This window comes from Phodopus roborovskii, unplaced genomic scaffold (genome assembly GCF_943737965.1).
Source record: "Phodopus roborovskii unplaced genomic scaffold, PHOROB, whole genome shotgun sequence".
In the NCBI taxonomy this organism is placed as follows: Eukaryota; Metazoa; Chordata; class Mammalia; order Rodentia; family Cricetidae; genus Phodopus; species Phodopus roborovskii.
Window position 1 is genome coordinate 532,330 of NW_026126627.1, and position 25,845 is coordinate 558,174.

At 45.9% G+C, this 25,845-nt stretch overlaps 1 protein-coding gene across 4 annotated transcripts in view; it reads right to left on the bottom strand.

The window, feature by feature from the left end:
• Positions 1-23,796, bottom strand: part of Myh11 (myosin heavy chain 11) — a 93,643-nt gene extending 69,847 nt beyond the window's left edge. For all 4 annotated transcript variants that reach the window (XM_051206718.1, XM_051206720.1, XM_051206717.1 and 1 more), the window contains exons 1-3: positions 23,642-23,796; positions 12,540-12,900; positions 6,538-6,694 (exon numbers count right to left, since the gene is read on the bottom strand). In XM_051206718.1, the coding sequence (XP_051062675.1) occupies positions 6,538-6,694; positions 12,540-12,884 (502 nt within the window). In that variant the 5' untranslated portion in view covers positions 12,885-12,900; positions 23,642-23,796. The remainder of the gene's footprint in view (positions 1-6,537; positions 6,695-12,539; positions 12,901-23,641) is intronic.
• Positions 23,797-25,845: the final 2,049 nt, after the last annotated feature.

The window sequence follows — 25,845 nt, forward strand, 5'->3', positions numbered from 1 at the left end:
AAGCTCCTAAGTGAGTTCTGTCTTCACCCTGGCTTTTTGATAAAGCATTAAGAACACTCCTTGCATATAAAAAGCAGGAAATAACCATTCCCATGGAGCTGGGATGTAGCTCAGTGGCAGAGTGCTGGGCTAGCATGCACAAAACCCAGGTTTGAAGCCCAGCACTGGAAGGGAAAAAGAGGCCCACAGCAACAGCAGCAAATGTTAGAATCCAGACCAGACAGCTGCCTAGGCCACAACATAGCCGCCCTACCAAAGGAACTGTATGATTCTCTAGCTAACAGAGTTCAGGTGCCTGGATTTCTCACTTGGGAGATGTTTGCAATGTCAAGACATACCAGAGGGTATGGTAACCACATGTTACCTTCCTTACCCAATTCCCTTCTCAAGTTGTAAAATCTCACCACTCACCTTCTCCAGAGAAGTTAGGAAGGTACCTTCAGAACCCCTGCCATGCTGTCTGTCTCTAGTGCTGAGGTTTAACTCTCCTCAGAGCCCTGTCATGTTGCTGTCTGTTTGTCCATGCATTAATATCTGTAAGTAAACTTCTTACTTCCAACAATCCGTTTCAGTGTCCCTCTTGAGCCTCATACCCAAGACCTTAAAGAAAACAGCAAGAGCTGGGTGGTGGTGGCACACACCTTTAATCTAGCACTCTGGAGGCAGAGGCAGGCAGATCTCTGAGAGTTTGAGACCATCCTAGTCTACAGTGTAAATTTCAAGACAACTAGAGCAACACAGAGAAACCCTGTCTTAAAAAACAAAACAAAATAGAAAAAGAAAAGAAAACAAGAAGTGAAATCTCTACAACAAAGGAAAACAGATTAGCAGCAAGTTCTACCACAGTGAGCAGAGAGAAGAGTTTAAAGGAGCAGAGTAAAAGAAATTAAGACTGATTACACACACAAAGGATCAATAATCTCACAATGAAATGGAAACCAGAGAGCAACAGAGCAATACCTTAAGAATTTCAAGAGAAAAATGATGCCTTGTTTAAAATTGTATACCTATGTAAACTAGTCTTTATTTGAGCTATGCTGAGGCTTTTAGACATTCAAAGTCTCTATACATCAGGAACACATGCATCTTATCTTAAGAAGCTATAGGGAAAGGTGGCATTCAATAGGAGAGTAAATCAAGAGAGAAGAATATGTAGGAATGAGTATAAAAGGACTCCACTAAGGAAGGACAGAGGAGAGTTGCAAGGTAACAACGAAGATCCCTGGTGACAGGTGCAGTCATGGACAGGGTGAAGGCAGGTGGGAAGATTCCAATAAAGATAATCAAGATCAACACAGTTCTAGACATACGAAGAGGAGACTAACACATTTTAGAAGAATAATTTGGGGCAGAACTTGTGATTCAGTACCTAGAAAAAGCAGACTGGAGTGGAGGAAAAGGTTAAGCGCTAACTCTAGGGAAAATAATAAGTCATAAAGGAAAAAGATATCATGGGAGACAGTGCAGAACTGAGCATTGAAGAACATTACAGAATCTTAGCAACACAAGTACTATGTAGTGTCTATCTAATCCTAATAAGGTCAAGTCTGAAGGCTCACTCCATTGAAATGAAGACAAATTATACTGAAGTCCATGAGACAAGGCAAGGGTGTTGGGATGATACAATAGGTACAGCTCTAAGGATGGAGCCAAGAGTCAACAGGAGATGAAAAATGGGTGTAGTGTGGGCAATATAGCCATTATTTAAAGACAGATGTAAATACTTGTGGAGAAGAGGCAAGGAAAGCTAATGTCCTTCATAAGATTAAGGCATTGTTTGATGACTGTATGTTTTTTATGAAAACAGAAACTGATTTTTTTAACGATAGTAAGAAATCACTATATGCATAGACACAGACTGTTCTAGCAAAATGTATACTAGAAAGCAACAGATATGGCTAAAATGAATAACCATTACCAGCCAATTAACTGTGAGTGTGTAGTGGGGTGTGGTGCTGAAGACGGAACCCAGGGCCTCACCTGTGCCAAGCTAGTACCTTAGCACAGAGCTACACCTCCAGCCCACTTTTCACCTTTCATTTGGGACGGGGCCTCACTAAAATGCCCAACTGGTCTTAAACGCTCTCTGTAGCCTAGACAAGCCCTGAACTTATGATCCTTCTAAGTAATTGAGATTACAGGCCTGTGTCATTAGGCCCAGCACTTGAAAGATTTATTTTATTTTTAATTTATGTGTATATTTGTGCAGGTTTGTGCATGTGAGTGCAGGTGTCCGTGAAGGACAGAAGAGAGCACCAGATCCCTTGGGGCTGGAGTTTGAAGTGGTCATGAGCTGTGTGACATGGGCACTAGGAACTGAAGTTGGGTCCTCAGCAAGAGCAACAAGTTCTCACAACTGATGAACAATTTCTTCAAGACCCACTTTAAAGTCTTTTGTTTTAAATTATAGAATATTAAAACAACTTTTTCCCTCCATCAGTACTTGATTCTTCTCTACTGATTAATTTTTATTTCTCATAATATTCAAAGAAAATATGCTTCATGAACCTCACTAAACCCCAGAAAAAGTCATGAATAACTCAGTGCCTTTTGCCAGGCTGAGGGACTGGCATGCAGGCCCTCCATTATATGGGAGGGAGGAGGAGATTTGTCGTAAGAGAGAGATTAAAGTTATCACTGGGGCACACAGACAAACATCTCTGGGGCTCACTGACAAACCAACCTACCCTAATTGGTGAGTTCCAGGTCAGTGAGAGACCCTGTGTCAAAGGAGACATGGGTGTCACCTGAGGGGTGACACTCACAGCTGTGCCTAGCCTGCCTGCACACACACAGCATGCACAACCCCCTCTTCTTTCATGCTTTGGATGCCTGGCATGGGCAGCATGGTGAGCAGTGCTGTTGACAGAGGGCCAGCATCTTGACTGGCGGAGTCTTCAGCATGCTTTATTTTCATTTTTAGTGATTCTCACTCACTGTTTTATGAGAGTTTCTTTATGCCTCTTCCTTTAGGAAATTTTGTGTGGTCTTTGAAGGATGAAAATGTATAATGAAGTGGCAGCCTCTTTAAACAAAATAATTCTTTGGAAAAAACCCCACCACTTGTGACTCTGCACACAGGAATTCCCAGTGTCAGTTCCTGATTACACCAAGAATAGAAAAGCCAAAGATTTACTAACAGGGTACACTTGACCCCAAGGATGGAGAGCCTACAGCCCAGATCCGGAGCCTGAGGCCATTAATCGCAACAGTTCAGCTAATAAGTATAGAGACATCAGAATGTCGGATATAATGGGAAAAAGGAATACGGCTCCAGGACCTTCCCTTTTGAGGGCATATGAGGGGAACAGGCCCATGTAGTAAGACTAAAATACAAAGGGATACAATTAGAGAACAGTTCAAGTGCTCATCATGGTACACAGTACAAACCCTCATCATACCCCTTGAGGAATGAAAATTACTCTTCAATTGTAATGGAGTAGGCCAGGTGGGGAGCGCATGCCTTGAATCCCAGCACTCAGGAAGCAGAGGCAGGTGGATCTCTGTGAATAAGAGATAAGCCTGGTCTACAAAACAAGTTCTATGACAGCCAGAGCTGTTACACAGAGAAACTCTTGTCTCAAAAAACCAAACAAGCAAACAAACAACCCCCCCCAACACACACAATAAAAAAAAAAAAATGGCATGCCTAGATCTATAGCTGCCATTATGTGATCAAAAAGAAGTAACCAAGAAATGCCAAAGAAGCCTGCTTTGAGACCACTGAATCAAACAAACAGCCTGGAGACCATCAACCTGTAGCTAATTGTTATGAGATGCATAAATTACTATGGCTACACTACTCAATTAGTTGTTGAGTCACTTTTTAACAAAAGCATTCTCAATGATATGAACACCAGAGCTTTGTACAGTTCACCAAAGAGGTGTTTGAGCTGCTTTCCAATATACTTCCATGCAGGGGACCACAGACACAGTAATACAACACAGAACAAATTCTAATTCAGAGACCTAGCAGTTTTCCCACTTTGGATAGTGTCATCCAGACCCACCTTGCAGGGCTTCCCCTGCTGGTCTTTGGAGGAATGGCAGGCTCATGTCTGGGGATGAACTTCCTATTACAATGGAACTCTGGCAAACTGTTGGTAGCCTGGGGCACTTGGTAGCTCCACCTTCTAGGCACACTTGGATTCCTGCCCTCAGGGATTGCCAGCAGAGCTCTTCTCAGTTCTCAACTCAGACCTGTGTCTCCTTGAGGGACGTGAGTTTCGTTCCATGTGGCCCCTTACCTGGTTGCTGCACCTGCTTGTGTTAACTGTGGTCTCATAGCTATTAATCTGCAGCAAACACTCCCCATATTGTCTTCCTGTCTATGAACCACTTCCAATATCCTATATGTGGAAGGCTTAGGACTAGAGTGTTCAGATTCCAGATAGCCCCGGATTTGAGAATATTTTCAGATTCATAATGAGATAGCACGAAGGTGGGAGCCAAGTCTCACATATGTCTTCTAGATATTATCTGAATTTTTAAAGATCTTGTTTCTTTAATGGTGGGGAAGGGGGGTGTCCACATGAACGCAGGTGCTCATGAATCCCTTAGAGCTAGAGTTCCCAGAATTTGTGAGCTGCCTGACCTGGGTGCTGGGAACCAAGCTCAAGTTCTCTGGAAGAGCAGGAAGTGTTAACTGCTAAGCCATCTCTCCAGCCCATTTTAAGGTTGGTGTATTTGTTTGTTTGTTTGTAAACAGGATTTTTCTATGTAATCCTGGGTAACCTGCAGCTCTTTCTATTGACCAGGCTGTCCTGGAAGTCACAGAGCTCTGCCTGCCTCTGCCTCCCCTGTTGTAATGGTGATCCCACACACCATTATACCTGAACCATGTAATGTTTCAAATAACTTTGCTCATAAATAAAATCCCATGGCCTAGAATTCTCACTTCCTAGGATCTGCAACGAAATTATATCAAATCTTGAAGCATTTTAGACTGTGGATTTTAGAATTAGGGATGTTTGACCTATAGTGCCTTATGCTTAGAAATTGTTTTCGGTGATCAAGTACCAGACTTGTTTTGATGTAAGAGTTTAATTCTCATGTCATCCCTCTTTGTTTGGATGGATACATTGACTGACTGATTGTCTGACTTTGAGACAGGATCTCATTTTGTAGCCCTGGCTGACCTCAAACACACTGGTTAGCCTAAGTCTCAAACTAGCAATCATCCTGCTTCAGTCTCCTAAGTGGTAGGATTACAGGCCTGGCCCACCACACTGGTCAGAACTACTTGTTGATCCCTTTTTACAGAGAAAAAGCAGAAGTACAGGACATTTAGCAGCTTGTCCAAGGTCACACAGTAGAGGCACCCCGCCCCCATGCAAGGCACAAAGCACAGGCAGTTCTGCCCTAAAATCCATGCTGTAACTGATACATTGTATTGCCTCTTCTGAGGAAGTCTTGGGGGTGGGGGTGGGAGAGCTCCTCTGGAAAATGTTAAATATTGTAAGTGTATCATTCAGTGAAGATCAAGGCTAAACTGATGCTGATAGAAATTAGAATAACAATGACCTTAGCAGGGGTGTGCAATGAAGCGATGTTGGTAGGGAAAAGGCATGAGGGAACTCTCTAGAATACTTTATTCACATCTTCATTGTGTTGGTAATTATTTTATTGTAGTCAGATATACAAATTAACTTCACAGGGACTCTTAAATTAGCATTTCCCCATTCTTCTGCTATGTATCTGTCACTTTGCCCCAGTAGAAATAGTGGGGCACACATTCAAAGTAGTGCCCACATTCAAAATAGTGTCAACTGGGTTGAGAATCCCAAACCCCAAAGCCCCAAATCTGAACCTTTTCTAGCCCAAACATGAAGTCACAAAGGGAAAATTCCATTTGACAAAGTGGTGCTTCATACACACATTATTTAAGATATTGTCAAAAATTACCTTGAAACTATACAGTGATAAAATATGAATGAATATTGTTTTTAGACTTGAGTTCCAGCCTCACAAATTCTCATCATGCATATATGAAAATATTCCTAAATCTGGGGGGAAAGAGTTCCAAATCTACAATGACTCTGGTCCTGAACATTTCAGATGAAGGATTCACACCTGGCTCTTGGAATGTGTGTGCAAAGGCCCTCCATTGGCAAGGCCAGCCCAGCCAGCCTCACAGAAGCTGTGGCATAGAGACCACTATCCCCTTTCACATACAAGGAAATTAGGGTTGGGGAGAAGACATCTGAACACGACTGCAGGAACAGAGACTGGCAGGTGGCAATCCAGGTCCATGCAGCTCATCCACAGCCTGTCCCCAGCTTCTTCCTCTCTGGCTGCTGGCTGGGCCAGCATCCTGGAACAGCCACAGGGACAGAAGCCAGAGAAGGCAATGCCCGTATTTGCTCAAGCCCTGGGTTCCCTGCCCCTCCTTGCTGCAGACTGATGTTCTTTTTGCTTTTGCCCTTTTTTAGTCAAGGCACTGCCTGCCAAACTCCACATTCCTGATGGGGACTCAGGCAGGTGGGGGTGGGGACTGAGGCTGAGCCCTGAGGTGGCTCTTGGGCCTGGCAGACTCACCTTGTAGCATGCTTCTGTAGGCCGTGTCAGCAATGGCATAGATGTGGGGGGGCATCTCATGCCTCTTCTTGCCCTTGTACATGTCCACAATCTTCTCTGAGTAGATGGGTAGGTGCTTGTAGGGGTTAACCACCACACAGAAGAGGCCCGAGTAGGTCTGCAAAAGAAAGTCAGGCTGAGTGCTGGACATCTGGGATGGGTGGGAGAACTCCCAAACCCACAGTCAGCAGCCTTGTGCCATGGTGGGGAAACTGAGGCCCCTCAGTAGCTCTCAGCAGGAGCCTTGTGGTGAAGGAAGCAAAGCAAGATTGGGTTGTGGTCGAGTCTTAACCAGTTCTGAGCTCCCAACCCAACCCCAAGGATCCCCCTGCCTCTACCTCCCCAGCATCAGGGTGACAGGAGTGTGGCTCACTACACCCAACTTTTTTCCATGGGTGCTGAGAACTCAACCCAGGCCCTCATGCTTGAGCAGCAAGCACTTTACCAACCAAGCCATCTTCCTAGCTCTCCCCAAATTCCTTTGTTAATCATCTTTTTATTTTTTATTTGATTAAAAGATAGAATGCTATTTAAATAATACCAATGGGTGGTGGTGGCACACATCTTTAATCCCAGCACTCAGGAGGCAGAGGCAAGCAGATCTCTGAGTTCAAGGCCAGCCTGGTCTACAGAGTGAGTTCCAGGACAGCCAGGGCTACACAAAACAAAACAAAGAATACTGATGACAATGTGGTTTTTGTTTTGTTTTGTTTTTTTAATACAGGATTTCTCTGTGTAGCTTTGGAGCCTGTCCTGGAACTTGCTCTGTAGACCAGGTTAGCCTTAAACTCACAGAGATCCACCTGGCACGGCCTCTCGAGTGCTTGGATTAAAGAGGTGAGTCACCACTGTCCAGCTGACAATGAAGTTTTTAATTTATAATGAAAGCAGCAATGAAATATCTAATCACAAAAGTCTAGGAAAAGGGAGCAATGAATGTGTGGACAGTAGGACTGTCCTAACCTTATATAGCAGGGGACAGTGTGGTCAAATGATGCTATTATTTATTGAAGAAGTCTTAGAAGTAATTTAATAATTTAAGAATGCAAATGACTACAAGTGAGAGAGACACATATCACAAACCAGAGGTGCCACCAAAATACAACAAGCTAGCATATTACAGCATATCCAAAGGTAAGGGGAACAAAGGCTCGAGGTGTGGCAGTGGGTAGAATGCAGGAAGCCCTGGGTTTTATCCTCAGAGCCACATAAACCAAGTGTGATGGTACACTTCTGTAATCCCAGTACTCAGAGCATCAGGGGTTCAAAGTCACCCTTAGCTACAAAGCAATTTTGAGGCCAATCTGAGCTACACAAGATTCTTTCTTTAAAAATGAAAGGGTGGTGGTGAAATGACAAGGCATAAATGTGAGAAATAACAACAACATTCAAAAGCAAGATCATACCTACTGCTCCTCACGCTGCAAGATTGATGAGGCTACAGTGGCCCTAAAGGCCCAAGCTTCGTAACTCGGCAGTGTCTGTCTCTCCCCGAGAACTTCCAGGTCAGGAATGAGTGGAGCAGTGACAGGAGACTCGCACCAGCCAAGGGTAAGGGAATCAGGAGAAGCCCTGAGGGTTGCTGGGGTGACCTTGGGAACTGCTGGGGTGCTGAGTCTTAAGGGATAGTGAGGGCACCCAGATCAAGAGAATGAAGGCAGAGAGGGAGGCAGCAAGCAGCTTGTGGGCTGCCTGCAGGCAGTTAGGTCTAGCTGCAGCTGGAGCAGTCGGAGGGAAGAGGCATCTTTGAAGGCCAGGATGGGCCAGGACAGCCTCCAGCTTGACGGTAGATCTGTCAGTGTCTCTCAGCTCATTCTCTGCCCCAAAAAGCCCAGCTGCAGTCACCCCTATACACCTGAGCTCCTGTCTGTCCTCTTCAGCTCTAACCTAAGGCTTGGCCTATAGTGGGTACTGATTAAATGCTTACTAATGACTGCCAAAGGTTAAGTTGAAAACTCCCCAAGGGAAGAGGCAGCTTGCCTTTGCCTGTATGTCCTAGAGAGATTGGATTGTGCACAGTAGGTGTTCAGTGGACACATTCTGTGCCATGAATGTGGCCTTTTCCTTCTGATCTCTGACATACCAATCCCCTACACTAGTCTAAACCCCAGGAGGCAGTTAAGAATACTGGGGACTTGAATTTGAATCCTCATCCTGCTACCTTCTAGCTGGGAGACCATGGACAAATCTCAACCCCTCTTGATCTGCAAACCACGGGGACATACTAGCAATTCTCACAACTTTGCTCCAAAATGATGCACATGAAGTATCTAGCACCATGCTGTATGAGCAGGTGCTCAATCAATGTGAGTATGCCTGGATGCCCTTAGTCTTCTAAGAATAGAAGACGTGGCACCTTGGAATCTCCATACACACTGCCCACTGCCTGTAATTCTTTCCCCCTGGCCTTCCTAGAACCACTGAACTGTACACTAGTGTGTCTCCAGCACCCAGCACAGGGTAAACACTTGTCCAGTACATATTTGCTGAGTAGAATCTGTAAAAGAAGGTTCTCCCAATCCCACCTCTGAATAAAAAATAAATAAAATAAAAAAAGAGGACATGACCATTCCTAGGTATGGTTGAGGAGGCTTATTGTAGATATGAGGGACAAAACAGACAGAGGAAGGATCCAGATCTAACTGGGCCATGAGAAGGGTATTAATGGGAAGCAAGAGAGAGGAACAAGCCAATAGGCCAGGAGCAAGCCAGGAGACCAAGAAACCAAGAGACCCTGAGGTAAAGGGGATATGTAGCCCAAATGTGTACGCCATTTGGGAAGGGCAGATGGGGGAAGGGCAGCCAAGCTCAGGGGCTGGAGAGTTTAGGGTAAGGGATGGGGGCATGCCAGCCATGATGACTCTTTAACAGGAGATGCTGATGGGGACAGCAGTGGCCTTGATCTGTTAAATACACACCTCTAAGTAGCCATTTGTTCTGAGTTTGAGACCTAACACCTTCCTGCTGTATATAGAGCCCATATACACAGCAAGCATGCAATCTATGATTCAGGCAGATCTGAGTCTGATCCACTGACAAATCCTCTTGAGGAAACCAGGGTCTCATGCCCAGGATAGTCTCTCTCCTGGTGCTTGCTTGAGTTCAGAGGTCCCAACATCCCCTCCCCTCCCATGTTCCAGTCAGGCATCTCAAGGCCCAATGCCACCAGCAGGTCCCAGCTGGAGTAGGATCTCCTTTTTGTGACCGTATTAGGAAGCAGGGCTGGCTGCTCCCCATGCTTTATATGGTCAGCCCCAGAGCTCGGAGCAAGAGCTGCTCCCAAGGCCTTGGCCCGGGAAGAGAGAAGGATTGGAGTGATCAGGAAGAGGCTGACTGAATGACACATGCCAGGGGCAATCTCAGCTTTGCTTCATAACCCACTGGATGCGCACATGGCCTGACCCTGACCCCCTCTTCCCTCCAGAGAATAATGGGAATCCTGTATTTATTTTCTACAAGGCTCTCTGTGGCATCCATACTTTCTGAGTATCTATGCTGAAGACAGACACTTGACCAAGAATGTACTTCTGCTGTGGCTGGAAGACCAGCGACAGCTGGGCAGCCTGTCAGTAGCAGGTAGCCTTGTTGGTACAGTTCACAGCCACAGCAGGACATTCTACACGGCTATGAAAAGCATACACTTAGACACACAGATGCACAGAATGTGGACTGAGCTGACACTCTGAGGGAATAGAGAGTGCTCTGCATTTATCAATGTGTATAAAACAGTGTCTGGGGCTTGGTACAAACAGGAGTTAAGAACAGAGGGACCACATCTGTGACCCCAGAGCTGGGAAAGCTGAGATGGAAGTGTCTCAAATTTGAGCTAAATAGTGAGGTCCTGTCTCCAAGCAAATGGTGGGCCAGTTTCTCTGAGTTGTGGTGGGGTGAGGGTAGGGAGGAAAAGGAACTGGAATGAAAGGGGAGGGTCTCTACCTTTCCATAGCCTGTTTAACATCTGCAAACCTTAGCTGTTCTATTGGCCTTAGATCTGACTAGGTACTGACAGAGGCAGAAGACCACAGGCGCAGCTGAGCAAAAGGAACAAGTTCCATTAAGTTCAGGGAGTAACACCGTTATTGGATTTGTTAGACTCTCAGATCTATACAAATGACCCTGTAAATCGCATTTGTCCCCACGAAGAAGGGCTGTCCCGCCCACCCAGTGCTACAGTTACAGAGGTACACAACCATATCTGGCTTTTTAATGCAGGCACTGAGTATCTGAACTCAGGTCCTCATACTTAAATGGCAAGAACTTTCTCTACTGAGATACCTGCCCAGCCTCAACATACGCTTTTCCAAAAAGCTTCTGAGTGGACAACCCTGCTTCATCTTTGATGTAAGAACACCTCCAAAAGAGGTGGCCTGCAGTTGACCTTTTTCTTTCTACCCTCAGGGGCTCTGTGGAGTGACTTCTTCCAGTGTTCCTATTCAGGAAAGTCCCTGGCACATGATAGGCCCACAGTTGAGGTCCCTCCTCTACCCCAGCTCCGCCCCCAGCTCCGCCCCCACCTCCCAGAGCACAATGCCTAGAACAGAGCTGACTGCTAATGTACTGTACTGCACTGCGAGATAACCATGAGCAGAGAGGTCCTGTCCAATGAGGAAGGACAGAAGAGCCAGGGGGTGTGAGACCAGAGACCAGAGCTACACATTAGGTGTGCCTGAGACCCTGCAGCAGCCCAGAAGGGAACCCACAGTCAGAAGAGGAGGCAGGCCCTCTGCCTTAAAACCTTCTAAATGCCAGAGGACAAAAGTCTGCCTGGACCTTCAGAGAGGTCCCTTGCTTAGGATGAATCCAGCAGAAGCGCTCTGTCATTAAGGAAAAATCAGGCAACCGGCCTCCTGATCTGAAGGCCCAGAGTTCCCTGACACACTCAGACAGCAGGAGCCCTACATCATGTTGCTGCAAGCTGGGTCACTCCTGGCTCCCAGACTCATACTGTTTTTATTTTATCATGGGAAGAAGTTTCTGTGAAGTGATTCATTTGAGCAGAATGATTCCAGACATTCATTAGTGGGCACACAGTCCTCCGGCCAAGAAGATTGAACCTAATCCTCCCGGAGAAGCATGCCAGGGATCTGAAACGTCCAGACACTTTGAATCTGTTTCTAATGATGCTATGGCCCTGTGCTTCCAAGTTCTACCATGTCAGACAACTGCAAGGTGAAGTGAACACTCAGGCCCTTCCATCTCTGTCTCCACATAGTGATGATGTATCCTCAGGGGAGACGAGTCCTAGAGCTCAGTGCCCTGTCCAGCAAGTACGACTAATTTTCCTAATTTGGAAAAAAAATGTAGGGTATTTTACAGTCCACAAGGGGCTTTTGTTATGGTCATTTTCAAGAAGCAAATTGTAGCAGGTGTGTCTTTCAGCCCATGGGCCCTGTGAGTCCCAGAATAGATATGAACTTGGCCCAACACATCTGTAGGTGACAATATTGTGCCACATTGTCAAAGGTTGGATGCTCTGAAGGACTGGGATAAGATACTATGATCAGGAGAGCATCCTTTTCCAGAGGATGTTCAAGGGACATGACAAAGGACCAGTCACAGCACATGTGTCAACATTTGTGTATGAACACGTATGTTCATGCCAGAGGTTGACGATGTGTGTCTTCACCGCTTGTTCTCTGTCTTGTTTTTTGAAATGGGGTTTCTTACTAAATGAAGAACCCATCATCAATTCAGCTAGCCTGGCTGCCTGGCAAGCCCTAGTGTTAGTGTCTCCCATCACTGGGGTTACAGACATGCTGCCATGCCCAATGTTTACACGGGTGCTGGGTCAAAGCTCGGGTCCTCATACACACATAACAAGCACTGATTTTGGAGACAGACCTCACTATATAGCCCAGGCTGGCTTCGAACTCCCGACCTTCCCCATTAAGCCTCCCAAATGCTGTGATTCCAGGTCTGCACCACATCCAGCTAAAAGGAGATCATAACCCCAAGGTACTCACGTAGATGAGGCCCGAGAAGTACCGCTCCCGCAGGTTGTGCAGCACAGAGGCCTCATTGAGGCACGTGAGCTCCGCCATGTCTTCCACCTTGGAGAACTTGGGTGGATTCATTTTCTGGATGTCGTCTTTCCCTACTGTGACCTTCTTGCCATTTTCCACCAGCTCCACAACCACCTCATCGCCCTTCTCCTCCTTGATGCTGGCCGCCTCAAAGCCCTGCTTCTCTGATGGGACCCACACCAGCTTCTTGGCCACCCAGTCGGCTTGGGCCATTGGGCTGTTAATGAAGTTTTTGTCCACAAAGAGGAACTTCTCGTCATCACTGAGTTGTCCTTTCTGCGCCATGGTGCCTGGTGGTCCCCTGTAGAGTGGAGAGATGGGCTCAGAGTAAAGCCTAGAGACAAGTAAGCCCTCACCTCACCACTTTTAGGGATGAAGGGTGCAGAAAAATATTTTCACAAAAAATAAAAATGTTCCCTGCAGCATTGCTTATGTTACCAAAGAGGGCAATAAGCCCAAGGCCCTTCAGGGAAACAATGGCATGAGAATTTCATAATGAAACTAAGAAAATCCAAATGCTTACCTGTGTGGGACTAGCTATGTAAACCAGGGCATTTTCTTACAGTGAACTACTACTTGGGGCTTAAGAAGTCTGCTGCAAGTGTTGACTTGGAAAGATAGTTAACCCTTTTTGTTTTTGGTTTTTTGGAGGCAAGGTTTGTGTAGCCCTGGATATCCTGGACCTAGCTCTGTAGACCAGGCTGGCCTCAAACTCACAGAGATCCACCTGCTTCTGCCTCCCTACTGCTGCAGATTAAAGGTGTGTGCTGCCACCCCCTGGCTAGAAGATATCTAAATCATAACTGCCTGCTACAAAATAAAAGGTGGGCCCTCTGATGCTTAAACACAGAACTACTATATAATCCAAGAATTCCATTTGTAAGATAAATGAATGCATCAATGCACCTAAAATGTGGTCATAAATGTTCCTAGCAAGTTTATAATATTCCCAAACTAGAATGTCTCAAATGCCCATGAACAGATGAATGAATAGCTAAAATACGGTAGATCCATACAGTGGAATAGTATTGAGGAATAGAAAGGAACAGAATGCTGCACCTCCTACAATGTGGCTGAATTTGAAGACAATGCTTCAGCCACATTCATCAGAAATCTCCAAATCCATAAAAACAAAGTAAATCTTCAATTTCCAGGAGCTGGGCAAGAATCACAGAGTAACAGCCAACAAGTGCATAGTTTTTTTGTGGGATGATGAAAATGTTCTTGAACTTGTATCATCTAAGAACACACTAAAAACAATTGAATTGAAAAACTTCAATAGGAAAGGGGCTAAGTTTGGTTGTGGAAGGCGTGCTTAGCCTTATAAGACCCCAAGTTCTATTCCCAGTGTTAAAAACAACAGATGAGGAGATTAGATTATATGTAGATTGTTTCCAAATGAAGCTTCCTCACAGGGAGGGATGCTGGGATTGGATATCAAGACAGCATTTTTAAAAATAAAAGGGAATTTCAGAACAGTACAATAGTCTGTTTTCCTGCTTAAAAAAATTAGGACTGGAGAGATGGAGAGAGGTTAAGAGCATTGACTGTTTTTCCAGAGTCCCCAGTTCAATTCCCAGCAATTACACAGTGGCTCATAACCATCTATAATGAGATCTGGTGCCCTCTTCTGACATGCAAGCAGACATGCAAACAGAACACTGTATACATAATAAATAAATAAATCTTAAACAAACAAAAGCTGGGGTGTAGCCCAATGACGTAAAGCATAACATATGTGTTCATGTGCCCATATGTAAATTTGTATGCATTCATGGGTATATTTATGTGTATGTGTTCATACATGTACTAGGTGTATGTATGCATATATATTTATGTTTATTTACTGTGTATATGTTAATGTGCACACTTCTGTACATACACAGGTGTATTTTAACTCACGTGCATGTGTCCATTCATGTGTGGGCATATTTGTTTATATTTGTTCTCATGTGAGAGTTCACATGTGTGCATGCATGTGTGGAGGCCAGAGCTGGATGTCAGGTGTCCTCTCCAATCACTCTCCATATCATTTTGACACGAGGTCTCACTGAGCTTGGAGCTCACCCATAGACACACTGACCAGCAAGACCCTGACATCTCTTACCTCCAACTGCCTAGTGCCTGATCTAGGAATCCAAACTCAGATCTTCATTCTTTGCTTCCTCAGCCTTGGGCTCTTCATTTTAAGAGTAACTGTTAGCTAGAAAGCTAGAGGGGGCTGTCAAGTGATGGATCAGGGTGGCACCACCAAACCCCACAAACTAATCAGACAAATATCCAGAGAGGGAAAAGTGGGAAAACAGCAGCTTTTGGAAGCAGCCAAGCATGGTGGCCAACACCTGCAATTTAAACATTTGGGAGACTGAGGCAAAATGGTTTCTGTGAGCTCTAAACCAGTTTGGGCCTAACAAAAATGAGCCTCCAGATGGGATTCAAAAGCAAGTACTATCTCCACCAATGAAGTACAGTAGGCGTGGGGCCAGCAAGAGGCTCTCAGTGGATAAAGGAGCTTGCGGCAAAGCCTGACAACCTGAATGCTATCTCTGAGACCCACAGAGAGGAAGGAGAGATCTCTCTCTCTTTCTCTCTCTCTCTCTCTCTCTCTCTCTCTCTCTCTCTCACACACACACACACACCTCCATGTGAATACACCAATAAGCTCTGTTGCAGGAATGTACCCTGTGTGTACCCTATACCTACACAGCCAATCAAAGATCAAAGATAAAGTTTGCTTTGCCTGTATAAAACGCTTGCCGTTGAGAAGGCAATAGTATAAAAAATTCAAGGTCATTCTTTGCTACTCAGCAACTTTGAGGCAGCTTGGGCTACATAAGACCTTGCTCCAAACAATAAAACAAACAAGCAAACAAAACCTTAAATGCAATGCAGTTGCTAAAAAAAAAAAAATAGAATGTTATTTAAAAGTATCTCTCACCTCAAAAACAAACTTTAAAAAATTTATTTATGTTTATGTGTTTTGTGTGCATGTATGTCTGTGTGCTATGTACCTTCCTGTGAAGGGCAAAAGAGGGAGTTGGAACCCCTAGACAGAAGTTAGACATGGTTGTAAGCTACCATGTGGGTACTGGAATCAAACTCAGGTGCTTTAGAAGGCCATCCAGTGCTCTTAACCACTAAGCTGTCTCTCCAGCCCTAACCTCAAGAAATTTAAGAAACAAGCTGGGAAAATTAAAATTGAAGGTTGATTTGTTGATGAGACCTTGTGTAGACTGGGCTGGTGTCAAACTCATAATTATTGTGCCTTGAGTTCCAGTACTGTAGGCACACACCACCACTTTTACTTTAGATATTTTATTAAATTTTGTGGTGAGAAACCAGGCATGGCAATTTCCAGTATCTAGGAGGTGGAGAAAAGAGAAATAGTTCAAAGTCATCCTCAGCCACTTGGAGAGTTCAAAGCCATCCTTGGCTGCATGAGATCTTTTTGTTGTGGTTTTTTTTTTTTTTTTTTTTTTTTTTTTTTTTTTTTTTTTTGGTGTGTGTGTGTTGTGTGTGTGTGTCTTTTTTTGTTTGTTTTAAATAATAAAACATTAAAGAGGAGAGGGTGTTGAAAGATGGCTCAGGGAGTAAAGGTGATTGCCACAAAACCTAATGACCTGAGTTCAATCCTCAGGGCCCACATGATGAAAAGAGCAGACCAACTCATACAAGTTGTCCTTAGACTTCTATACAAGCACCATGGCATGTATGAGCCCACACATATATGCACTCGTGAAATCAATGTTCATTTTTAATTTTTAAAAAGGAAAAGAAGATAAAACTTACTTTAATCACACACTTCAACAGTGTGAAGTGTATTTCACATTTTCTACAATAGATGAGGGCCCCTTTTAAATGGCCTCCAGCCATTCAGAGGACTGGAGTGGTGTGTCGTTCCTCCTTAACAGCAATAGACTCTTTTAAAATTGCAACTAAGTTAGAAAACATCATAAAACATTCAACAGAAAAATGAAAAGACCTGGAGACTAGCTTTTCCAGGACCCCCATCTGAACCAGGGCCCAGAAGGGCAAACAAGATCAATTGAGTCTCCAGTCATAAAAGGAGTGAGGGGAGCAGGCTGTTCCATAGGCTGTGTTGCCCTTGACAGTGGGAGTACAAGACTGCTTTGGTCCAAACCAGGGAGGCTGAAAGTTTAGTTTCCTAACTGGGTGGGGTTGGGACAGTGGCGAGAGTGGGATCAAGGATGCTTTTCAAACACAGCAATAATGACAAAGCCAATAGACAGGGCTCAGGTGACAACAGCAACCAGACCTGAGTTTGAATCCCTCTCAGTGACATAAAAAGCAAAGCTTTCCATGTCGGATTGTAACCCCAGCACTGGAGAGGCATCAGAGAGCTTGATGGCAGAAATGGGGAGCTTCTGGTTCACTGTAGACTGTTTCAGGGCTGAAGTGTGCATACTCACACACCCACATGCATGCACCATGCTTACATACACACACATACATGCATGCACACATACATACACTCACACACATGTCAACAGAGAGAGAGAGAGAGAGAGAGAGAGAGAGAGAGAGAGCAGGTATGTGCCACATCTTCCTTGCTCTTCACTAAAAGACACAAAGCCAAGACAGGACATCCCAGCTTCTGGTAGATTTTACAAGCAGAAAACCACTCTGCTCCTATGAACCTGTGGGGGGGGGGCTCCCAGAACAACACTGGATATGTACTTGCCTTGGAAAGAGTTCACTGAGCCTCCAAATTTAATTATACCAATAATAGCTGTAATAGCTGCTAAACCATATGGAATGATAGTTACTCTCATTTAATCTCATAAACAAATAAATAAATAATAGAACTATAGGAGACAGCTAAGGTATAGCCTAGAGGCAGAGCATTTGCTTGGCATGCTCCAGGCCCTGGGCTCCTATCACCATGAGACACAGTAACAATACAAAACCACATACAAGCTGGGAAAGTAGAGTGTAGAGGCCAAGCACTTGCTTAGCATGCCGGAGGACCTAGATTCTATCCCAAGCATTTCAAAGACACTTGTTTACAAATGAGGAATGGGAGGCTCGCAGAGGCAAAGTAGGTTGTCTGTCCCTTTAGCTAGTCATTGTAGCATCTGAAGAATAGGTTTTTGCTTGTTTTGTATGTGTTGCTTTTGTTTTTTATTATTATTATTATTATTTTGTTGTTGTTGTTGTTTTAGAAGGTTGGGGAGGAAGGCAAAGAACCTGAAGATAGAAAGAATTCCAGGTATGCAGACGAGACATCCTGCCTCTGTGCTGGCAGCTTGGAAGTTCAGGATAACTCAGTTTCTTGTCAGAAGGACTTGCCTCAGCCTATGCTCAGAGCCTGAAGTTCCCAAAAGCTGGGGACAGTGACAATACAGCAAGAAGTATCAGGTCAGGCATCAAGAGAGGCACAGGGAGGAAGGAAAAATGATAAAACTGCAGCTGCCAGGCAGGTACAGTGGCACCTGTAGGTAGGTTTGAGGCAAGCCTAGGCTACACAGAGAGACTCTGCCTCAAGACAGACAGACAGACAAACAAACAAACAGGCTGGGATGTGGCCCAGTGGCAGAACACTTGCCTAGCATGCACATGGCCCTGGCCCAAATCCCAGTACCAAGAAGAGATGGCAGCTGGCACCAGGGAGCACAGTGGCAGCAGAAACCCCACAAGAGGACTGAAGAGATCTCGGTCTTCTAACCCCATCCTTGCTCTGACTCCTGACTTACAGTGGGTTTTTTCAGCCTCTGTGCTATTTATTGGCCTTGGCACTGGCTGGTTCTTTGGCCCTCTACAGTGTGAGATTTCAACAGGGCCCACTCTATGCCAGTATTCACATCAAAAGGAGGCCCAGACACTTCCAGAGGGGAAACTGTTCCCAGTTTGAAACAAAAACTTTTTAGGGGGGAAGACAAGATTCCATGTAGCCCAGGCTTGCCCCATCATTATGTAGCTGAATGTTATGCTTACATATGTGCACTATAACACCACGATTCCAGTGCTGGGAATCAAACTTGGGGTTTTGTGCATGCTAGGCAAGCACTCTATCAACTGAGCTATATTCCCAGCCTTAAATGTATTCCTTTTAGTTGGTCAGTGTTTGAGGAGCTGGAGATCAAACTCAGGGCTTGCCAGTAAGTGCTCTGCCACTGAGCTGCATCCACCAGCTGGCCCAGGCTGGTCTCAAAGTAGAAATCCTTCTGCTTCAGCCTCCCAAGTACAGGGAGTGTAGATGTAACTACCATGCCTGCCCCCACTCACCACAGAGTTAAGAAATAAGTTCTTGGAGCCCAAGCTGCAGCTCAGTCAGCCAGCCAGTTCTAGTTAAGGACACAACTGGGTCCAGAAAATCACCCAACGAGCAAGAGAATATGACGTACACTAGTTCTTCAAACCAGTGCTGTTCTAAAAGGCCTTTGGGGCTGTAATCTGATGTTAATGGTCATCACTTAGGCCTCTCATCTTTTTCTTGATACAGGGTTTCATGTAGCCCAGGCTAACCTCAAACTCACTATGTAATCAAAGATGGCTTTGAACTCTTGATCCTCCCACCAAATGCTGGGGGTCATAGGTGTTTCCTATCATGCTTTGATCATGTGGCTCTGAGGATTCTATCAACTGAGCTACATCTCCTGCCCAGGGTTCCCCTATTCATTGTACATCAGACCAGAGTATCTGCTATCCATCATCCTGAATATCTTATGAAGGTCCTGTGAAGTGGACATCACTTATATCCCCGTTTTCCTGTTACAACTGGGGTCATAAAAGGTCAAAAAAAGGGGGGGCTTGGCCCCAGATCTAACCCTCCCTCTACTCTCATCAGTAAATTCTTCCTTACTCCCTGGCCCCAGGACACCTCCCCGTGCCCCCCCTCCAGAATACCTCCCCACCAGCCTTCGGCACCCTCCACCATCCCCAGCCCCTCAGGATATTCCCCCAGTAGAAAGAGAATAAGAACCTGTCCCTTCACAGTGGCTTGGTGACACTCCCCCAACTCCTGGAAATTCCAATGGCTTTTCAAGCTGTTTCAGAAGTCTCTTTCCAATAGCTATGGTGACCTGAATCTGTCCTTCCCATCAAGAGAACTTGGTGATTGAGGGAAAGGGTCATGGGCTGGGGAGATAGCAAAGTGTTTGCTGTGAGACCAGAAGACTTAAGTTAGAGCTCCAGAAACTACATTTTAAAAGAGAAAGAAAAAGCTATTGTGGAATTATATGCTCATAATCTAGCCCTTGGGGTGGAGAGGAAAGACAGGTCCTGGGGGCTTGGGGGGGCCAGCCAGTCTAACCTACTTGACAAGTTTCAGGCTGGTGAGGGCCAGTTTCCAAAGGCAAGGTGGGTGGTACCTGAGGAACAACAGTCAGCCATTGTGGCTTCTACATGCACACACACACCATGAACATCTCTCTCTCTCTCTCTCTCTCTCTCTCCTTCCTTTCCTCTGTCACCTCCCCAACACACAGACATACAAACAAGGGAGGTCATTCCTACTTAGGGCCTTTAGACCATCGAAGTCCCACTGTGCTTTGCCTCTCAACAACTTAGGTAGAACAATGCCTAAAACAAATGCTGAGACACAGGCCTAGCTGGTTCTGGTGGCCATCTGCAGTCCTTTTCCAAGACCATTTAGAGACAGATGCTGATTCCCAGTGTGCTGGCTAGTCACCTCTTTGCTGGGAACTCATATGACTACCCAGGAAGAGAGTATATAAGAGAGACATATATATATATATATATACATATATATATATATATATGTGTGTGTGTGTGTGTGTGTGTGTGTGTGTGTGTCATCTTTTAACCCCAAAGATTCCAAAGCTCAACCTCTTTAAGGGTCTATTATACAAGTGGGAAAGTTCACATTTGACTTCATGTAACAGGTCACAATTAAAAATTTAGAATTAAAACATTAGATACAAGCTGGGCAATGGTAGCTCACTCGTTTAATCCTAGCATTTGGGAGGCAGAGGCAGGAGGATCTGTGTGAGTTCAAGGATAGCCTGATTTACAGAGTTCCAGGAAAGCCAGGATTACATAGAGAGACCTTGTCTAAAAACAAGAACAAAAAAACCAAAGCAACAACAACAAAAAGATTAGTGCTCAGAGTTGGGTCTCATTTCCAGGGTATCTCATTTTGTATATACAAATATCCCAAAAGAAAAATCTGGAACATTTCTGATTCTAGGCATTTCTAATAAGCAACAGTCAACCCATACATGGATATGCCCCCAATCACTATTTATACATTGTGGCATGGATCCAGTATATTTTAGTAAGAGTATATATTTGGTAAGATATACTTCCATATAACAGAATACTATGCAGCAGATAAAAAGAAGCATACAATGATATTAAGGATATAGAAAAGGCAGTGGAGATTTGTGATAAGGTAGAAAGTGTTTTTATAGAGTTCCAGGATTTGAATAAGGTTTTCAAAGCCCACTTTTATGGAATGGAGTAAAGACTATTAGTATTGGTTCCAAAGAGCTACTATGAAGATTCAAATTTTGTGGGTTTTTTTTTTCCTTCTCTTTTGTTGCATCCCTGAAGACTGAACCTTGTGTATGCTAGTTAAGTGATCTTCTATGTCTGAAATGACTACATAAGTGCTCAAAGGCATTAACACACATCCTAACACACACTGGCTATTCTTACCAGTCCCACTTTGCAGATAGGAAAACAATCAGGGACACCATCACCACCAAAAACAATTTTTAAATAAGATCTCTAGATAACCCAGTCTGACTTTGAACTCACTATGTAGATGAGGATGGCCTTGAACTTCTAATCCTCCTGTCTCACCTCTGAGATGCAGGAATCAACAATTATTTACCATCAGGCATTAGGCTGGATTTTTTTTTTTTTTCTGAGAGTGTTTTCCAGTGTAGTACAGGATGGCCTGAACTTGCTATGTAGCCCAGGCCAGCCTCAACTTCTCATTAACTCTCTTGCCTCAGCCTCCAAAGTGTGAGCATTACAGATGTGAACCAACACACCTGGCACAGTAATGTGCTTGGTATCTTCTGACTCTGATTATTTGACATGGGGCATAGCTTTCTAAAAGTATAATCTATAATCCTGTTTCAAAATTACTTGGTGGTTCATCAAGTTTCTGATTAGATGCAGAGAAGAAGGGAACTAATTTCCACCAAAAAATAAAACTTCCACTTAAGAAGGGTTAGGAAAAATAGAACCTCAGTGACTTCCAAGAGTCCCCATTCCCTTCAGGGGAAGGACAGAGAAGTCCCCAGAGCCCAAGCCAGCCAGGCTGCAGCACAAGGCTGAGTGATTGGCCAGGGGGGCTGGGATGGCCTCATGGAAAACACTACCATACATGGACATGTCTTCGTCCAGCCCAGCCTCCCACAGAAAAGTAATGGTAAATCCATAGTGACTACCTTGTACGGAAGAGAGGCTCTATTTCAGATATGATAATAAAACTCCATGGTGTTTATGAGGCAAACCACAGGTCTGTCCAGGGTGGCTCAACACAGGCATGATTTGAGATCTTGGTATGACAGTGGCCCAGCCTCAAGGACTCCCACCACACCCTCATCCCACTTGCCAGCAGTCTTTAAATTTGTAAAAAGGTCAGTGTAAGTCTTCCTCAACAAGTGCTAAGTGTTTGTTTTGCTTGCAGCACTGGAACCACCAGAAACAAACCTGGGTTTTCAGTAATGAGGAAAGATGCCAGGGTCAAGGTATGAACTTGGCATCGGACAAACTGGGAAATGGACTTGCAGTACTGATTGGCTGTGTGACCCTAAAGAAATTACTTAACGTCACTGAGCTTCAGGCTAAACAGGCTCACAGTGTCTTTGTGATGAGGTGGATGTAATGATTAAAAGAACTCAATTCCCTTTAAATGCTGTTAAGGTGCCTGGCTTGTAAGTATGCCATCCACAACAGCATAGAAGGGAAACTGTTCCCTGCCACGTGAGACTTTCAGATCTGCATGGTCAAACTCTTTTTCTTTAAGCCAAGTCTAAAATAGCATCTTGAAGTAAACTAAACAAGAGAAGATCCTCGATGAAGGGAACTAGGCAGAGCGGTTCACTAAACACAGCTGGCCTTCCCTTCTTTCCCAGCAAGTACAGCGGCAGCAACTCTCAGTTCTTAGCAGCAGAACCAAAGCAGCCTAGTGCCGGCCTTCTAAAAACTTCCTTCTTGTTCTCTGACAGGCAGAGCTTTGCAGGGTACTTTCTGCACATGGCAAGATCCTCCAGTTCTGAACCTGAACAACAGAACTTTCTCCTGCTAGTTCCTCTGACCTGACTGAGAGCAACCTTCCCACTGAGGAGCCCCCCAAACCCCAGTGCCTACTCACTTGGTACTCCTGTGGGTGGAGGCTGTGAATGGCACATCAGCACCCACCTGGGCATCTGGGGCCCTAATATCAACCTGGGGAAGAGCTCCTTTGTTAATTTTCAGGGTCTGGGTTTTGGAAGGGAACACAGCTGAAAGAAATGAACCTTAACTTACAACAAGCAGCCTTGTCTACCGGGGACTACCAACAGCACACCCACCTAAATAGATGGAAAACACCCTGCACACAGCCTTTGCCCAGGGCTATCAATACACTCGTGTTTCTGGGTTACTTCAGGCGATGGTCCGTGGATTATCCATCCTATGACCTTCTAGTCAGAATAACCTGGAGGGAGGGTCTGATCCTTGCCCCAATATGGGATTTGAACCCAGGACCCACAGTGCTCTACCACAGCGCAGCCTCTCACCACTTTCTAGCTAACATAGACTATTTTGTTTGCTTGTTTGTTTTTAGACTCTAGCATACCTGGAACCGGGCCTAGCCATCAGAATCTTTAATTGGCACCCCCAATTCCCCAGGTGGTACTGCTCATTGGCAACCTTGGGGATGCTGTTTCCCCGGGGAAACCATGGAAGGTCTAGGATGGCCCTGCACCTGGCTTCTTCCTACTTCCCATCCTTATAAGAAATGACAATCAGGACCCCTCCAGGTCTCCACTCCCAGAAAGATGCTCTAGAGACACTCAAGCCCACCACCCAGTCTCGCCTGCTATGGGACCAGTTCTACTTACAGATCTGCTACTGGGGGGCTAGCGGGAGGACACGGGATGGAGAGCTCGGATCTGGCGCTGGTCCCAGGCTGGGGCAGTCCAAATCTCCCTGTGTGCCTCAGATGCCTGGCTTTATAGAGCCAGCACTCCCTGAGGGTGTGAAGGGGAGGAGGCCGCCCGCAGGGGTGGGAGGGTCCTCTGCCCTTCGCGGCGCCCCCTGCAGGTGAGGACCAGAGCCACCGGGAACCACCTGGCAGGGGCGTAGGGGGCTGCTGGCGCACTGGCCCGCAGCCTCAGCCCTTGCTCCCTTCAGCTTTGGGTCTCCAGAGAAAAGGGATCTAGTATGCAGCTCTGTAGGGAAATTTGAGAATTTCTCCCTTAGGTCCGTTCCAGCTGGATTTTAACCTCTTCCTGCCCATGCTGAAAACCTGACACCTCCCCCTCACCCCCACTTCCTCCAACGTCCACTGTTTAAATCTGGGCTGGCTGTGCTGAGCAGAGGGCAGGGAAAGAGGACTTTCTGGACACCTCACACCCTCTTGTGACTGCGGGAATGTGTGGGAAGGGGAAACTTTTGCTTTTCCTGAACTGTCCTCTGCAGCTGCATTCACGCTACAACCAAAATTAAATATAATCCCGGGATGCCTGGGATGGATAATGGTGGCTTCTCTGAACCTCATGCGCTGTTGAAAAGTGGGGTGCCGCTGGGGAAGGGTGCATTATGGCATTTGGAGAAGGTGTGTTAAGAGGTGGGGGACTTTCTGGTCCCCTCAAGTTCTTAACTGTCCCCCCTCACCAAGGGATCTTTGTCCACTCAGGGTCACAACCTCTCTCTCCCTTCTCCTTGTGTGGATATAGGTCCCTGTCTCTTTTGTCTGACCTGACACTCTCTTAATCCCACTCTCTCTAACTTAAACGATTTTTTTTTCTTCTATCATTCCATCTGTATGTCCCTAAACACACACTCTCTCTCTTTCTCTGTACTGTCACATGCACACACACTCAGGCCATAAAAGGAAGTCGAGGCAGGGCTGGCCTCACTCCAAGCTGGGGACGTCTAGCTCCCTGCACGCGGACCCTCGAGGTCCCAGGCTGGTCCTCCCTCCTGGGCCTGGGCGGACAACCCAAAAAGGGAAGGCGCGATCCTTGCAGCAGGAATTCCCAGCGTGGCATACCAGCAGGACTCCGGCTCCCCCTGACTAAATATGGTCCAGCGAAGCTGTTTGTTGAGCCCGCGGGGCGCTGGGGGAACCCCACTGCTCAGGCAGGAGCTCCACATCCACGTGCATCTGGTGCTGGATGGCCTGGCCAAACCTACCCCAACCCCGCAGTGCTCAGTGGTCCCATTTTGCAGACCAGAAGACTGAGTCCCCTAAGGGTCCTCAGCAAACTTAGGACCTTTTAATTCACTAGGGAAGCAATACAGGAACTGGCTGCAAAGCCAAGGGAGGCCTCTGGGCAGAGCTGTCTGGGAGTCTGCCGAGCGTTTAAATAGCAGCGGGAAAATGGGCAACTAACTGTACCTGCTCTGCCTCAGTTTTCCTGTCTGTAAAAAGGAGAGAATGCCAGCTCCTTCCTATTTTCCATAAGCAGTCATTGAAGCAGTGTGAAATGAACACATTGCACCTTTGTGGGCCCTAGGAAGTCCAGGAAAGTTGCACCAACTGGCTGTGGGATACAGAGGGCCACACAGCCTCCGGTCGGCTCTGCACACAGTGATCTGTGTCTCAGCCGGGCTAGACCCCTTCGAATACCAGTTTACCTGCTTCTCGACCTTGAAAACATCTGGATCCTAGTCCTCCCTGTCCCCACCCCCATCCTCCTGTCCATGGGCGGCGATGTAGAGCCAAGCCAAGGACAGCAACTTGGCAGACCCTCTGCGGAGGTGGGGGAGGAGCCCTCGGGATGATGGACGAGGCTGCTTCCTCAAAGCCTCTTCACAGCTGCACGTAAAAGGAATGGAAACCGTCCCTGAGCTCAGGAAGAATGGAAGGGGGAAGCCCAGGGCCCACCTGCACCTACCCGCTCTGGAACCAGCTCAATGCTGGCCTTCCAGATGATAGGAAGGAAGGGCACTCCTGCAGCAAGCCCCAACAGAATCATTCCAAACGGCACCGCTAGTTTTTAAAGAACTGTGTCAATTTCGGAATGAAAATGGCTTCATTATTAAGGACAGCCTGGGCCAATAAAATGGCTCTATGGGTAAAGCACTTGCTGTCCAAGCC